At 45.8% G+C, this 17,402-nt stretch overlaps 1 protein-coding gene across 5 annotated transcripts in view; it reads left to right on the top strand.

Annotated features, from left to right (window-relative positions):
* LOC123771941 (trichohyalin) overlaps positions 1 to 17,402 on the top strand; it is an 83,794-nt gene that overhangs the window by 52,650 nt on the left and 13,742 nt on the right. For all 5 annotated transcript variants that reach the window (XR_011230822.1, XM_069337760.1, XM_069337758.1 and 2 more), the window contains one exon: positions 2,049 to 2,519. Coding sequence is in view for 4 of the 5 variants with exons in the window: in XM_069337760.1 (XP_069193861.1) it covers positions 2,049 to 2,519 (471 nt within the window). In the remaining variant the exon portion in view is untranslated. The remainder of the gene's footprint in view (positions 1 to 2,048; positions 2,520 to 17,402) is intronic.

Genomic DNA, 17,402 nt, shown 5'->3' with positions numbered 1-17,402 from the left:
CAATAAGATCTTAACGAAGAGAGAAACGAATGAAGAGAAAGAGGAGAGAGGGAGATAAAGAGAGAGAAACTGAAAGGAACCAACATGGAAATGACTCGCATATCCGCCAACAACCCCCCCCCCCCCCCCCCCAAAAAAAAAAAAAAAAAAACCCACACACCCACACCCAAAAAACAGTCGCAACTTAAACGTCTGAAACATGAACGAAGACATACGAAAAAAAGCCACATTTCAGTCTCATTACTCATCACTTCCGCCTTGAGATCTGACCCTCACCTTCTTAACTCCAAGTCTTCCCTTCACCTAAATTTAAAACTCTTTGGTAACACCCAAAAATCCATATCATAAATAATTTACGTAATTATAATTTAAAATCGGCAATTAATTGCTCTAAGTTAAGCTGGGCTGAAGAAGCTGATCTTTGACAGAGAAACTCATCTTTTTTTTACCGAGTGTCAAAGTCAAGCTGGGTTGGGTATGACATTATATATATATATATATATATATATATATATATATATATATATATATATATATATATATATATATATATATATATATCCCCGCAAGGCCACAACGTAACGACAAGCTGTTGAAGTAGACAAAAGATTAAGAGATTCAGCTTAATACTGAAAAATGTAAGATTCTGAGGTAATGATGACCATCTTGAGGTTATCTCGAGATGATTTCGGGACTTAGCGTCCCCGCGGCCCAGTCCTCGACCAGGCCTTCTTTTTTGTTACACACACCCCCAGGAAGCAGCCCGTAGCAGCTGTCTAACTCCCAGGTACCTATTTACTGCTATGTAACAGGGGCATCAGAGAGAAAGAAACATTTTGCCCATTTGTCTCCGTCTCCACCGGGGATCGAACTCGGAACCTTAGGTCAACTAATGGTCACTAGCTTGAGAGTGTTGACCTTGCTCAGTCTGGCTGCTTTAACGACCTGGAAATCTTGAGTAGACAAACAAACAAACTTAGAGTAGATCCTTAGATCCTTAGAGAAGGATCTAAGACAAACAAACCAAGGAACAAAAATGAGCAATAAAACAAATAGGACACTGGGGTGTATTTCCAGAAGCTTCAGCAATAAAAAGACCTGGGTAAATACTGGTTTAGAAATAGACTGGTTTATGTTACAAGTTACAGGGTAGCCTAATAGACGTGGGATCACAAGGATGGTTTCAAGCGTAGGTTAGACGTATGTGTATATGAGTCTGGGTGGATATAAATAGGAGCTGCCTCGTATGGACCAATAGGAGCTGCCTCGTATGGACCAATAGGAATGCCTCGTATGGACCAATAGGAGCTGCCTCGTATAGACCAATAGGAGCTGCCTCGTATGGGCCAATTGGAGCTGCCTCGTATGGACCAATAGGAGCTGCCTAGTATGGACCAATAGGAGCTGCCTCGTATGGACCAATAGAAACTGCCTCGTATGGACCAATAGGAGCTGCCTCGTATGGCCCAATAGGAACTGCCTCGTATGGACCAATAGGAGCTGCCTCGTATGGACCAATAGAAACTGCCTAGTATGGAACAACAGGACGTTTGGGCAAATTTTTGTTATTTTTGCATTTTAACGATGTTGTGGTTAAGTTGGGGTGTGTGTTCAGCGACGTAACGTGTTGCACAGATGTTCAACGTTCACTATGATTCCTTTATCAGTCCTCAGCTAGGAAACATCTCTCTCCCGAAGTCTTATACACGGTATCTCAAATCTTTATACTCATAGTCAAACTCTTGAGCACTGACTGTTTTTTTGAGTGTTGCAGTTGATGCTCACCCTTGAGCACTGACTGGAGTTCGAGCGCTCTAATGGTCTGAGCATGAACTCTGAATGTATCTTGAATAGATATAAACCTTTCTGCACTGAATTCTAAGCACCACACTTGAGCACGACCCCTAAACTAGATCTTGTTGAGTCCGGCGTCCGAGGACTCTGACTTGAGGCAAGCTTCCCCCTTCCTCTGCACCTGCACCTCTGTCTTAAGGTCTTCACCTCGCTGAAGGAAACATTCTCAACTCCCTCGTCCTCTGTCCCTCCAGAGTCGTGTGAAGGACCTGGAGGCGCAGGTCGAGGTCCTCAGCCATGAAGGAGCTCAGAAGGAGACGCAGCTAAAGGACGCGACGCAGGCGGAGATGCAATTGAGTCAGCTGCAACAGGAGATGACGCAGAAAGAACAACTGCTGCAGCGAGTACACCAAGAGGCGATGCAGAAGGAAGAACAGCTGAAGCAGCACCAGGCAGAGGTTAGGCAGAGGCAAGAGCAGCTGCAACAGGCACAGCAGGAAGCCAGAGAAAAGGCAGAGCAACTCCTGCACGCTCAGCAAGACTCGCAGCAGAAGGAGCAACACCTTCAGCAGGCACAGCAGGAGGCCGAGCAGAAGACCGAGCAGCTGGAGCAGGCGCTGCAGGAAGCGGCGCACAAGGAGGAACAGGTGCAGCGAGCCTACGGAGAAATTGGGACCTTGAGAGACACCCTCTCACAACGGGACGCCACTGTCTTGGAGATGCAGGTAAGGAGAACCACGAAAAGTAAGGAGATAGGAAGAGAAGGTCTTAGATATCCAGGTTAGGATGGAAGATACAGGTAAGAGACAAAATAATATGTATTGTGAGGCTGTCTTCTAATGAATTAGTATTTGTTTATGATGAGTTCAGCATCTCTGAGGTTCACAAGAAAGTGTTCCTGTTTGTTTGTTACAAGAAACATATTTGTGTTGAGATGTCCTTTGGCTAAGTATCAAGACACTTCAATTCACAATCTGGGTTCGGTCCATTTGCGGGACAGAAATGGTTGGGCATATTTCCTTTTACCTCATGACCCTCTTCACTTAAATAGGTACCAGAGAGTTAGGCAACTGTTATGGGGTTGAATCTTGGGAAATGTCATCTTCAATCAGGTGCCCCTAAAAATCACATGAGACAAGCCCATGACATCACCCTAACAAGAGAAATGCTGAATAAAAACACTTGTATAATAGACAAAACCCAAGATGTAAGAAGATTACAAATTCTTGAAGCAATCCACATAAAAATAGAATAACCCACCATGAATACCCATATTATGGAACTATTCACAATTCACTTACTCATGAGAGTAAGAACAAGACGGGAACATGAAGATGCCAATATAGAAGACACTGCTCAACATGCCACGCTCACTACACCTGATTAATCTTTGTATGTGCTTCCTCCTTTTTGTCCACTTTATTCGTCCCTATTTACGTCCTCCATTTGTCCCCCATTTATGCCCTATTCTTCCCTCCTTTACGCTGTACTTCTCACCTGTGTGTGTGTAAATCACCAAAATTAACACATGATGAAAAATGTGACAGTGTCAGACCACGGAGGAAGAATTGAAACAGGAATTTCCTTAAGTACTTTCGTATATTAATACAAGATGTATTATTAAAATACGAAAGTACTTAAGGAAACACACAGAAGAGCTTCCATGTCGTAGCTCAGTCGATTAAAGCAGCGTCTGGGATGCTCCCGGACGCAGGTTCGAATCCTCGTCACGGCCCTTGTGGATTTGTTTACTTAAGGAAATTCCTGTTCTCACTTATATGTATTATGTACCTGGACCCAGATTTACGAATGACTTACGCAAGTACTTACGAACGTGTACATCTTTCCTCAATCTTTGACGGCTTTGGTTACATTTATTAAACAGTTTACAAACATGAAAACTTGCCAATCAACTGTTGTTATTGTTATAAACAGCCTCCTGGTGCTTCGGAGCTCATTAACTGTTTAATAATTGTAAACAAAGCCGCCAAAGATTGAGAAAAGATGTACAGGTTCGTAAGTGCTTGCGTAAGTGCTTTCGTGAATCTGGCCCCTGACCTCCCTAATGGTAATAAATCCAATACGCCCAGTACAGTCATATACGAAAACAGGCCCATTATCAAGGGCTGTCAATCACCCTAAATTGGATACCAAGTCACACTGGCATAGATGGTAATGAAATGGCAGACTCACTAGCAAAAGCTGCCACTGCTCTACCTGTTGTACAGGTTCAAATTCCTCCAAGTTTTTCACAGATTAAGGAGCAAATCAAGAAGTAAATACTCCCAACTATCAAAAGTCGCCACGGAGCCACAGTAGCGGAAGGAAGATCCACTGCGATATGGTACGAACAAGCCACTGGATACTACTCTTTAATGCCTGACGAAAAGATATCCAGAGACATTGCAGTAGCCATACACAGACTCAGACTTGGTTACAAGTGCTGCTGGGAGGTAATGAACCCAATAGTTTAAGAGTGTCACATCTGTGGAACAGAAGCAGAGGCGCCACTATTGCATTACTTACTGGAATGTGAAGTTACTGAAGCCCTGCGCATCAAACTCAACATTAATCCAACGACAGCAGCTGCATAAGATGCAAAATCCACAGCGACTACAATGGTTACAAAAGCCGTTGAAGAATGGGACACACTACTGAACACTGTGCATCTATATCCGCCACCAAGATAATGTTATTAAAACAAGACTAAAAACCAGTACAATAAAACAGAAGCGAAAAAGAAACAAGGAAAAAGGAGGAAACCCCACCGTCATTTAAAACTTTGACCCGAATATCACATTAACAAGATTATCGCGAATAACCGAACTCACTTACGGGCTCACTATAACCCGTGCTACGTGGACATTTCGTTCAGAGTAGCTAAATATAGAACAAGATGCAGTCCCATCACTTGAGAATGAACCATGTAGGTTCGAAACGTTATGTTAATTTATGTGTAATACATTCTACAGGTAATTACTAAATATAGTAATTACTGTACTGGATTATACTAATTAGATACTATATATATATATATATATATATATATATATATATATATATATATATATATATATATATATATATATATATATATATATATATATATTATATATATATATATATATATATATATATATATATATATATATATATATATATATATATATATATATGCATATACATTGGCTGTACCTTCAGATGTGCATTATCTGCAATCCCTATTGAAGAAAAACGAGAAGTAGAAGTTACAAGAATGAATCGTTGACATTCTGACACTCAGTAGCTGTTGGCTTCATGATCTATACAACCTGACAATGAATCCATTTACTAAGACACATTTTTCTCCTCTAATCATCAGAGTAAACATGACCATGGCCGCTATTTATAGGAAGATTTCCTGTTTATTTTCAAGTTCGGTGTCACTGAACACCGGACCAACATAGTCAATATGTTTCAGCAATGTTCACTATTAGTGTATCTTCGAGAGGAAAGAAATTGATTATTTTCGTAAAACAAATTAACATTGGACCAATCAGTGGGGGTTCGAAATGGTGTTCAGGGGCACCACAACCGTACGCCTGAACCCTATGGGGGGGAGGTTATCTTGAGGTTATCTTGAGATGATTTCGGGGCTTTAGTGTCCCCGCGGCCCGGTCCTCGACCAGGCCTCCACCCCCAGGAAGCAGCCCGTGACAGCTGACTAACACCCAGGTACCTACTTTACTGCTAGGTAACAGGGGCATAGGGTGAAAGAAACTCTGCCCATTGTTTCTCGCCGGCGCTCGGGATCGAACCCGGGACCACAGGATCACAAGTCCAGTGTGCTGTCCGCTCGGCCGACCGGCTCCCGACAGGATCCAGGGGCCAGATTCACGAAGCAGTTACGCAAGCACTTTCGAACCTGTACATCTTTTCTCAATCTTTGGCGGCTTTGTTTCCAATTATTAAACAGTTAATGAGCTCCGAAGCACCAGGAGGCTGTTTATAACAATAACAACAGTTGATTGGCAAGTTTTCATGCTTGTAAAGTGTTTAATAAATGTAACCAAAGCCCTCAAAGATTGAGGAAAGATGTACACGTTCGTAAGTGCTTGCGTAACGGCTTTCGTGAATCTGGCCCCAGAATTCCTGATCAAATCCCCGAAATTTTCCAATGATTGTTGCATAATGTATTTCACGCCATTGTGCTTTGTCGATGTGTACACATTCTATTGTTGATTCATCTTCATCAAGTCCTGGAGTAGTGATTAAAATGTCTTCACATTGTCAGGCCAAGTTACACTGCCCAAGAATGTTTCTACTTAGAAGTATTTAGTGAATAAATTAGTGCAAATATTGCACTAAGAGGAGAGCCCATTGCCGTGTAAAGTCACTAGCATTAACGAAATAAATTCCGTCAAATTAATACAAGATATAAGACTTGAAGAATACACATATATTAAAAATAATACTTTCTCATTTAACTCTACATAACACCTATGATCTTAGGATAATCCTATATGAGTTAATATAATGAACTGAGTATAATGCACTCGATCTGACATACTGGATCAGGTTAATATACCAGCCCGTCCTCTCCGGTCTTCCCAACGTCGCTAAACTGATGTATTAAATTGTCCCGAACCTAACCTCACCGAGGACCCACGAACAGAAAACGGAACATCACGTTAATTTTGCGAGCCGCTGTCATCTTTAGTACATCATTTTTTTTTCGCCTTTGGAGGGATTGATATATCTAAAATACAATGAGCAAAATATTATACTCTGTTTTATACATCTAATTAATTCTTAATAGATTTTGAAAAGTTAGAACATATTCATTTCTATGAATATATGTTTATTCATTTATATGAATATATCTTTAGTCATTTCTATGTATATATGTTTTATTGGTGGCTTTACCGGCCAAATATATTCAACATTCTGAGTTCCAATCCACCGAATATTCTTACACTCGCCAGTGTGGTAAATGGATATATGCCAACCTTTCCATGCTTGGTATAGTCATATATTATAAAACCAAATGTAAGTTGTGATCAATCATCATAATCATCCAGCCCGTTCTCTTAATTTGCTACTCCGTAACAAATACAACCTTCTAACGTACCAGAAACGTGAGAACATCCACGCAGCCCACCTAACCCACCGAGTCCGATGCATGGAAAACGTAGACAGATTCAACTAGTTGTGCTTGAGGGGGTTGAGCTCTGGCTCTTTCGGTCAATTAATCAACTTTATTGATTAATTGGTTATCTTGAGATGATTTCGGGGCTTTAGTGTCCCCGCGGCCCGGTCCTCGACCAGGCCTCCACCCCTAGGAAGCAGCCCGTGACAGCTGACTAACACCCAGGTACCTATTTTACTGCTAGGTAACAGGGGGATAGGGTGAAAGAAACTCTGGCCATTGTTTCTCGCCAGCGCCCGGGATCGAACTCGGGACCACAGGATCACAAGTCCAGTGTGCTGTCCGCTCGGCCGACCGGCTCCTTTAGGTTGTGTACATGTAGGTTGACGATTAAAATATACACTTCTAATCTTGCTTTCCGGTCCACGATTTGACAATCTCTAATCATTCTCTCCGGAGGCCTGGGGCCAGATTCACGAAGTAGTTACGCAAGTACTTACGAACCTGGGGCCAGATTCACGAAGCAGTTACGCAAGTACTTACGAACCTGGGGCCAGATTCACGAAGCAGTTACGCAAGTACTTACGAACCTGGGGCCAGATTCAATAAGCAGTTACGCAAGTACTTACGAACCTGGGGCCAGATTCAATAAGCAGTTACGCAAGTACTTACGAACCTGGGGCCAGATTCACGAAGCAGTTACGCAAGTACTTACGAACCTGGGGCCAGATTCACGAAGCAGTTACGCAAGTACTTACGAACCTGGGGCCAGATTCACGAAGTAGTTAAGCAAGTACTTACGAACCTGGGGCCAGATTCAATAAGCAGTTACGCAAGTACTTACGAACCTGGGGCCAGATTCATTAAGCAGTTACGCAAGTACTTACGAACCTGGGGCCAGATTCAATAAGCAGTTACGCAAGTACTTACGAACCTGGGGCCAGATTCATTAAGCAGTTACGCAAGTACTTACGAACCTGGGGCCAGATTCAATAAGCAGTTACGCAAGTACTTACGAACCTGGGGCCAGATTCACGAAGCAGTTACGCAAGCACTTACGAACCTGGGGCCAGATTCAATAAGCAGTTACGCAAGTACTTACGAACCTGGGGCCAGATTCACGAAGTAGTTACGCAAGCACTTACTATTGTGTACATCTTTCCTCAATCTTTGACGGCTTTGGTTACATTTATTAAACAGTTTACAAGCATGAAAACTTGCCAATCAACTGTTGTTATTGTTATAAACAGCCTCCTGGTGCTTCGGAGCTCATTAACTGTTTAATAATTGTAAACAAAGCGGCCAAAGATTGAGAAAAGATGGACAGGTTCGTAAGTGCTTGCGTAACTGCTTCGTGAATCTGGCCCCTGATGGTGTGTTGATCGTCTTATATCCTGGAGCATACCTGGGGAAGGTTTCGAGAGGTTTCTACTGTCCGAGCCCGGCCTGGGACCAGATTCGACAGGCCTGTTTGGTGTCTGATGTTACTTAGTCTTTATCATATGTAAACTGTGTACAGCTTCAACAGGCAGCAAATTAAGCGTTCATTAGTGTAGAGATTTAACATGTTATCTTCGTCAGACTGCTCTTGGTCAACTGGGAACTTCTCGAAGTATATAGTATATAGCCAGCCAGGAGGCTGAACTATCCTATAGTATACAGGATAGGATATAGCCAGGATAGCTGTATAGGATAGGATATAGCCAGGATAGCTGTATAGGATAGGATATAGCCAGGATAGCCTCTAATACGTCAGGCACCACAATGTCTGTGTTCTCATTGGTTGCGTTGTTTCCAGGCTCCTCTGATTGGCCAGACTATGAACATGCATCTGTGTTTGATATTAGAAAGTTCGTTAAACCTACCAAACACCTGAACTTGACTGAAATAAGAATACCTGAACTTGATTGAACTAGGAATACCTGAACAGATATCATATTTCACAAACCATGTTAAAATGAATTCCACTCACAATATACTTCAACACATGTGACGGTAAATGACAGGTGTTTTTAATCAACTATGTACAACAGACTGGTTTTCAGAATTGATCTTTCACTGATAATGAATTGGCATCACAAATTGAACTGATTCTTATGACGAGTTAACCGCCAAACACACACCGAAACTACGACGTTGCTACAACGTTTGAACAAGTTCTAACACCTCCTAACCAGTTATAACAACCAATATAGCAAGTTGTAACAACGTTCTAATACGTCATAAACACGTTAAGCCAAGATGGAACAACTGTATTACAAGTTGTAACAAGCGGAAAATAGAGACAGTTTCGGTTTGTGTTTCCAGGGAGCCGGTCGGCCGAGCGGACAGCACGCTGGACATGTGATCCTGTGGTCCCGGGTTCGATCCCGGGCGCCGGCGAGAAAGAATGGGCAGAGTTTCTTTCACCCTATGCCCCTGTTACCTAGCAGTAAAATAGGTACCTGGGAGTTAGTCAGCTGTCACGGGCTGCTTCCTGGGGGTGGAGGCCTGGTCGAGGACCGGGCCGCGGGGACACTAAAGCCCCGAAATCATCTCAAGATAACCTAAAGATAACCAGGCGATAACCCCCAGAAAGATAACAAGATAACCCCCCAGAAAGAAAGATCACACCAGAATCAGCAAATTAGCAAAAGGAAAACCCAAGAATGAACCCAAGATAGACGAAAGGTGGAACATTAAGTAGAAATGGAACATGAGGTTAGAAGAAGAGTAATGACACAAACGTGATAGACAGTGATATAGATAAGAATGATGAACAGCAGAGACGAGAGACGTGATTAACAATAGGAAATTTAAAACGAGAAAGAATGAAGGAAAAGATTGAGAAAGAAATTAAAAAAGAGAGAGAGACAGAAACACAGACGGAAGAACAGATGCAGAGACGCAGACAGAACAAGATGGAGTCCAAAACAGAAACAGGATCAGCGAGAGAGAAGAAATAAAGCTGTAAAAGAAGCAGAGAAAGAGAGAGCAACAGAAGCAAGAAATATAACGTGTAAATCAAGATCAAACAAATCCACGAAGGCGGAATAAGTCAAACAAAAACCTTCCAGAATAAGGAAACTAAAATAAGAGAAGAAAGAAGATAAGGGTCAAGGCTGAAAGGTCAGAAGAGAAGAGACATTAAATGTACGAAAGTTTCAGCCGGAGAAGACCATGTAGCTGCCAGCCAGCCGGCCAGCCAGCCGGCCAGCTAGCCGGCCAGCCAGCCAGCCAGCCAGCCAGCCAGCCAGCCGGCCAGCCAGCCAGCCAGCCAGCCAGCCGGCCAGCCAGCCAGCCAGCCAGCCAGCCGGCCAGCCAGCCAGCCGGCGTGTACATCACCCACACACTCAATAGGATCTTCAACCGGATCAGAGCATCCTGTGACCCAGGCAGAGGAGAGAGGTGAAGGCGGAAGCTGCAGAGATCTTCAGTTACTTTGATGTATTATGTGTAGAATGTATATATTTACCTGAGGGCCATTACGGGCTCACCATAGCCCGTGCTACATGGACACTTCGTTCTGAGTAGCTAAATCTAAAACGATAAACAACCCGAGGGCCACTATCTTTCTAGTGGCCTGGGCGAGGACAGGCAGCCGACGGCTTGTCGAAGGTTCCCCGTCAATTTTGCAAGCCACTGTGATTTATTGTACATCATATTTTGGTCCGTTGGGGGACATATACGTCAAAATATGATGTACTATTCGTGAGGACTGTTTGTGAAGGCCCTGTTTCTCTGGCAGTAGGCAAATATTACACCTGGGTAGGATATAGCCAGGATAGCTGTATAGTATAGGAAAGGATATAGCCAGGATAGCTATATAATATAGGATAGGATATAGCCAGGATAGCTGTATTGGATAGGATATAGCCAGGATAGCTGTATAGTATAGGATAGGATATAGCCAGGATAGCTGTATAGTATAGGATAGGATATAGCCAGGATAGCTGTATAGGATAGGATAGGATATAGCCAGGATAGCTGTATAGGATAGGATATAGCCAGGATAGCTGTATAGGATAGGATATAGCCAGGATAGCTGTATAGGATAGGATACAGCCAGGATTGCTGTATAACACTTTAAAAGGATATGAAGCCGGAGTGAAAGGACGATGTCCATCCACTTGGATTGATGGAACCTGGTCCCCGCGGCCCGGTCCTCGACCAGGCCTCCTTTTTGTTACACCCCCCCCCCCCCAGGAAGCAGCCCGTAGCAGCTGTCTAACTCCCAGGTAACTATTTACTGCTAGGTGAACAGGGCATCAGGGAGAAAGAAACTCTACCCATTTGTTTCCGCCTCCACCGGGGATCGAACCCGGAACCTCAGGACTACGAATCCCGAGCGCTGTCCACTCAGCTATCAGGCTCCCCTTGTGACTATGTGACTATGTGACTATGTTGACTATGTGCAACATGCCGGTAATATGTTAGTAACAAGGACCTAGTTTTATCATGCATATCAATATCCAATTACGAAACCTGTACATCTTTCCTCAATCATAGCGACTTAGTCTGCTTTCATTAAGCGGTTTGTGAGCTGCGACGCACTACGAGGTTCTTCATGACAATAATAGCCTAAGGTTACACACACAAATCATAACAGCCTCATATATCACATGAACAAATCCACAAGGGCCGTGATACGGGCTCGAACCTACGTCCTGGATGATCCCAAACGCTGCCTTAGTCGACTGCACCACGTCATCGCAAGTAGACAGGTACATGCTTGATAACAGCTGGAGCTGCCTATCTTGAGGTTATCTTGAGATGATTTCGGGGCTTTAGTGTCCCTGCGGCCCGGTCCTCGACCAGGCCTCCACCCCCAGGAAGCAGCCCGTGCCAGCTGACTAATTCCCAGGTACCTATTTTACTGCTAGGTAACAGGGACATAGGGTGAAAGAAACTCTGCCCATTGTTTCTCCCCGGCGCCTGGGATTGAACCCGGGACCACAGGATCACAAGTCCAGCGTGCTGTCGGCTCGGCCGACCGGCTCCCCCCTGCCTATGATTGTGTGGTGGAACCAGTACTCCAGTACTGCGGTATAGCAAGGCTATACCTATATATAGAGCTATATATAGAGCTATATATAGAACATACCTATGTTAGAGCTATATATATAGCTCTAACAACCTGGTTAATGACAGAACCATCGGGTAGACCACTGGCGTGACCTCCAGGCCCGTGGCGCCTCCGCGTGGAGGTGTCGACAGGGATGCTGCAATCTCCATCTCCCAGTCAGGTGGGGAAAAAATGAAATCTCCAAGAATCCAGTTTCAGGACATAAGAGTTGATCCCCAGGCAGGTGGAACCTTGAGGGACCTGCACTCCCGTCACTCCATTCAACACTCCGTCAAAAATACAACTGTCTTGCCCAACCAAGAACGTCAAAATGCAACTGTTTTGATATAACTACAAACGTACACACCCAAACAACTCCTCTGATCTATGGAGGACGAGGCACAGAAAATGTCATTATTACGGGGCTTGAATTTTTACTAAAGCGTCGTATTTTTAACGGTTTGGTCGACTGCGTAACGAATGTGACGTATTAAGAGGGAGAACAGGTTGGGCTCTGGTGGATGTGGGGATGATGAGGTTGAAGGACATGTTGATGAGTGCCTCCAACGGTGACCTCAAGTTGAGTGCCTCCAACGGTGACCTCCAGTTGAGTGCCTCCAACGTTGACCTCCAGTTGAGTGCCTCCAACGCTGACCTCAAGTTGAGAGCCTCCAACGTTGACCTCCAGTTGAGTGCCTCCAACGCTGACCTCCAGTTGAGTGCCTCCAACGCTGACCTCCAGTTGAGTGCCTCCAAAGCTGACCTCCAGTTGAGTGCCTCCAACGCTGACCTTAAGTTGAGTGTCTCCAACGCTGACCTCCAGTTGAGTGCCTCCAACGCTGACCTCCAGTTGAGTGCCTCCAAAGCTGACCTGCAATTGAGTGCCTCCAACGTTGACCTCCAGTTGAGTGCCTCCAACGCTGACCTCCAGTTGAGTGCCTCCAACGCTGACCTTAAGTTCAGTGCCTCCAACGCTGACCTCCAGTTGAGTGCCTCCAACGCTGACCTCCAGTTGAGTGCGTCGTATGTGACCTGAGTGCGTCTGATGCCAGTTAATTGTCTCGGATATTGACTGTAAACTGAGTGCGTTGGAGGCCAGTTGAGTGTGTCTGTCCCCCAATTGAGTGTGTCTGACTCGACCGAGCAACTGTCTGTAGCGACAGTTTGATCGAAGGTCGTCTAGGAAGGAGGAGCTTGAGGAAGCGGGTCTTGCTGAGTGTCTATAGAGAAGACGGGCTAGATTCTGAGTGTCTTAGGGAGGCAAGGCATGATTGGGAGTGTGTTGGGGAGTGTGTCGGTGGGAGGAACATGAGCGTGGGTGAGCCAACGGGCCTCCACAGCCCCGCCCAGCGACCAACCTTGGGATAAGACCCAAGGAAAGAAACTCACGTCGAAGGCCTTGAAATATCACGTCACGCAATTCGCAGCGCAAAACCGTCGCGATCTTCGGAATAGCGTTGACCCCGGGTCACGATGCCCCCCCTCTGCGAGGTCGCGATGGGCTCCTACGAGGTCACGCTTGCCTCCATGAGGTCATGGCGCAGACTCGAGGTCACAACGCCCCTTGTAAGTCAAAGGTCAACATGACGGATTTGTGGAAAATGAATGGTCTGTACTCACTAATTTAAAACATTTATTTCCAGTGGCTAAAGGTTACGAACAATACTTGATGCAATAATAATTTACGTATCCATGTACGAAGCCTGTACATCTTTTTTCCAATCATGGCGGCTTAGTCAGTATTTAATAAACAACTTAAGAATTCAGAAGCCCTACGAGAATGTCTTTAACAGTGATTGAGGAGAGATATACAGGTTTCGCAAGTGGACAGGTTAATGCTGGATTAATCCTACCCGATAGCGGGAAGTTCATTCTCACGAAGGCTTGGCGTTATCATGTGTTAGGCCGCACGCGAGAGATGGACCCGATCACTGACGCCCGCTTGCGTAATGTGTTCCGTTGAGCACACCACAGAGCTTGTGTAATGTGTTCCGCTGAGCACACCACAGAGCTTGTGTAATGTGTTCCGCTGAGCACACCACAGAGCTTGTGTAATGTGTTCCGCTGAGCACACCACAGAGCTTGTGTAATGTGTTCCGCTGAGCACACCACAGAGCTTGTGTAAAGTGCTCCGTTGAGCACACCACAGAGCTTGCGTAATGTGTTCCGTTGAGCACACCACAGAGCTTGCGTAATGTGTTCCGCTGAGCACACCACAGAGCTTGCGTAATGTGTTCCGCTGAGCACACCACAGAGCTTGTGTAAAGTGCTCCGTTGAGCACACCACAGAGCTTGCGTAATGTGTTCCGCTGAGCACACCACAGAGCTTGCCTAAAGTGTTCCGTTGAGCACACTACAGAGCTTGCGTAATGTGTTCCGCTGAGCACACCACAGAGCTTGCCTAAAGTGTTCCGCTGAGCACACCACAGAGCTTGCCTAAAGTGTTCCGTTGAGCGCATCACAGAGCTTGTGTAATGTGTTCCGCTGAGCACACCACAGAGCTTGCCTAAAGTGCTCCGTTGAGCGCATCACAGAGCTTGTGTAATGTGTTCCGCTGAGCACACCACAGAGCTTGCGTAATGTGTTCCGCTGAGCACACCACAGAGCTTGCCTAAAGTGCTCCGTTGAGCGCATCACAGAGCTTGCGTAATGTGTTCCGCTGAGCACACCACAGAGCTTGCCTAAAGTGTTCCGTTGAGCGCATCACAGAGCTTGCGTAATGTGTTCCGCTGAGCACACCACAGAGCTTGCCTAAAGTGCTCCGTTGAGCGCACCACAGAGCTTGCGTAATGTGCTCCGTTGAGTGCACCACACATCTGGATGTCCCTTATCGCTTCACCACAAACATACAACGTAACTACATTATTTTTTCCACACTATTGTTTCGTTACTGGACCGTGACATCGTTTGGGAACCAGCGTGATTGCGTTTGCTGGGACGCGCAGCCCGCGCTACGACGCAGGTGTACAAAAGTCTCCGCAGTCTCCGTGGTGTAGTGGTAAGACACTCGCCTGGCGTTCCGCGAGCGCTATGTCATGGGTTCGTATCCTGGCCGGGGAGGATTTACTGGGCGCAATTCCTTAACTGTAGCCTCTGTTTAACGCAACAGTAAAATGTGTACTTGGATGAAAAAACTATTCTTCGCGGCAGGGGATCGTATTCCAGGGACCATAGGATTAAGGACTTGCCCGAAACGCTACGCGTACTAGTGGCTCTACAAGAATGTAACAACTCTTGTATATATCTCAAAAAAAAAAAAAAAAAAAAAAAAAAAAAAGCACACCTTACCCCACGCTTGTGTGGATTTAGCTGTTGTGGAACAGTCATTTTACTGGGGACCTCATTGTATAAATACATGGGGAGTCTCATGTATGAGAATCTATATACAAGATGAGGTACCCGGCTGAGCCCGGGGCTCGCCCCCCTTCTAAACCCTCTCACCTATCTGCCATCTCTTCCCCAACATTCCCTCTCTCCCCCATCTCACTCTTCTCCCTCTCCTTCCCTCTTCTGCTCCTCTCGTTCTCCCTCTCCTTGCCCAAGCCCTCTCCTTCTCGCCCCCAGGGAAGGGTGTACGGACAAGGAGAGATGGTTGGAGAGAAGGAGAAGTGTGCAGGCGGTAGGGAGGGAGCCATCAAGGGAAAAGCGCCAAGCCATTATGACTATATAACACTGGGAAGGGGTCAGGATAAGGATTTGGGATGGGACGGGAGAAAAGAATGGTGCCCAACCACTTGTGGGCGGTCGGGGATTGAACGCCGACCTGCATGACGCTCTACCGTCCTGCCCAGGTGTGAAAGAGTGCGTGGGGGAAGGGGGGGTGTTCTGGAGGGGGGTGCCGGATCGCTCATCACGTAAACAAACAAACACAGGTTTGCCTCAAACAGCTAAACTATGATAGTTGTTCATAAACGATATGAACGTTTCTCTCAACGTTTTTTTAAACGTGCGTGTGATCAACAATTAAGGTTTGACAATACAGTATAGCAAAACAATGATCCAGAGTGGAGTGATAATGGCGTTGTGAGAACTGTCGCGGGGAGGAGAGTTTGCCATACTGTCATATGGCGGAACTCTTTCATGCCAATCACGACCCTTGGCACAGTGTCACGTGGCTATATTTTCCTTTGATGCCAAGCCCCACCCGCCCATGTTGGGTACGTACCCAACGGTAATTACCAGGAAAAACAGACAGACAGACATATGCGTCGCACACTATACGAAGTCAACTAGGCCGTTACAAGTTACTTGTATTAATAAAAGTTAAATCACCCTAATATTAACGTTTTCTAGGCCAAAGACTCGATAGGTTAGGTGGGTTGCTTGGGTTTGTGTGCTTCTGAAAAGGCTAAATGGTTGCATTTTTTACGGAGTGACAAATTAAGAGAATTAGCCGCAAATGTTGTTGTTGTTATAGATTCAGCTACTCGGATCAAGTTCCAAGTAGCACGGGCTATGGTGAGCCCGTAACTTACCTGGCACAGGAGCGGGGCAAGTAGCACGGGCTATGGTGAGCCCGTAACTTACCTGGCACAGGAGCGGGGCAAGTAGCACGGGCTATGGTGAGCCCGTAACTTACCTGGCACAGGAGCGGGGCAAGTAGCACGGGCTATGGTGAGCCCGTAACTTACCTGGCACAGGAGCGGGGCAAGTAGCACGGGCTATGGTGAGCCCGTAACTTACCTGGCACAGGAGCGGGGCAAGTAGCACGGGCTATGGTGAGCCCGTAACTTACCTGGCACAGGAGCGGGGCAAGTAGCACGGGCTATGGTGAGCCCGTAACTTACCCGGCACAGGAGCGGGGCAAGTAGCACGGGCTATGGTTAGCCTCGTGGACGGGAGATGTCTCCCCCTAGCCGCAAAGCCATCATGGGACAAATGACTCCGTAAGAATTGCAACTGTTTTGACTAACCAGAAACGTAAAAAATGGAACAGTTTAGCCCAAGGTCCAAACCCCAAGCAACTCAGCTAAGCTAGCGAGACCATTACCTACAAAACGTTAATAACACGCTGCTTTAACTTGTACAAACTCATCGCATTTTTGTGCGGATTGAGTCCGTAAAAAATGGAGGTATTAGGTGAGGAAAAGAGATTGAAAGATGGATTCTGGTCCGACTGGCGCCGGGACAGCCTGCACCTTGACCCCGAGCGTGACCCCGAGCGTGATAGCTTTGACCTCTAGGCCTTCCCTGGTCAGCAAATGGAGGAGAACTGAGCAATTTATGAAGGAAAAAAACGAACAGGGAAATGGAGAGTTCGAATAACAGGACAGAACAAGGGGGGAGGAGAGGGGGGGGGGGTGAAGAGGGAGAAGGGGTTGGTGAGGGGGAAGGGGGGGGGGGTTGAGGGGAAAGAAGGGAAGTGAAAGAAGATGAGAACAACACAACGCTGGAAGACGGAACACCTGTATAGCGCAGTAGTCTACGCAGGCGACT

This window comes from Procambarus clarkii, chromosome 38, assembly GCF_040958095.1.
Source record: "Procambarus clarkii isolate CNS0578487 chromosome 38, FALCON_Pclarkii_2.0, whole genome shotgun sequence".
Lineage (NCBI taxonomy): Eukaryota > Metazoa > Arthropoda > Malacostraca > Decapoda > Cambaridae > Procambarus > Procambarus clarkii.
The sequence above is the reverse complement of the archived record's forward strand: the minus strand, read 5'-3'. Positions and strand labels throughout refer to the sequence as shown.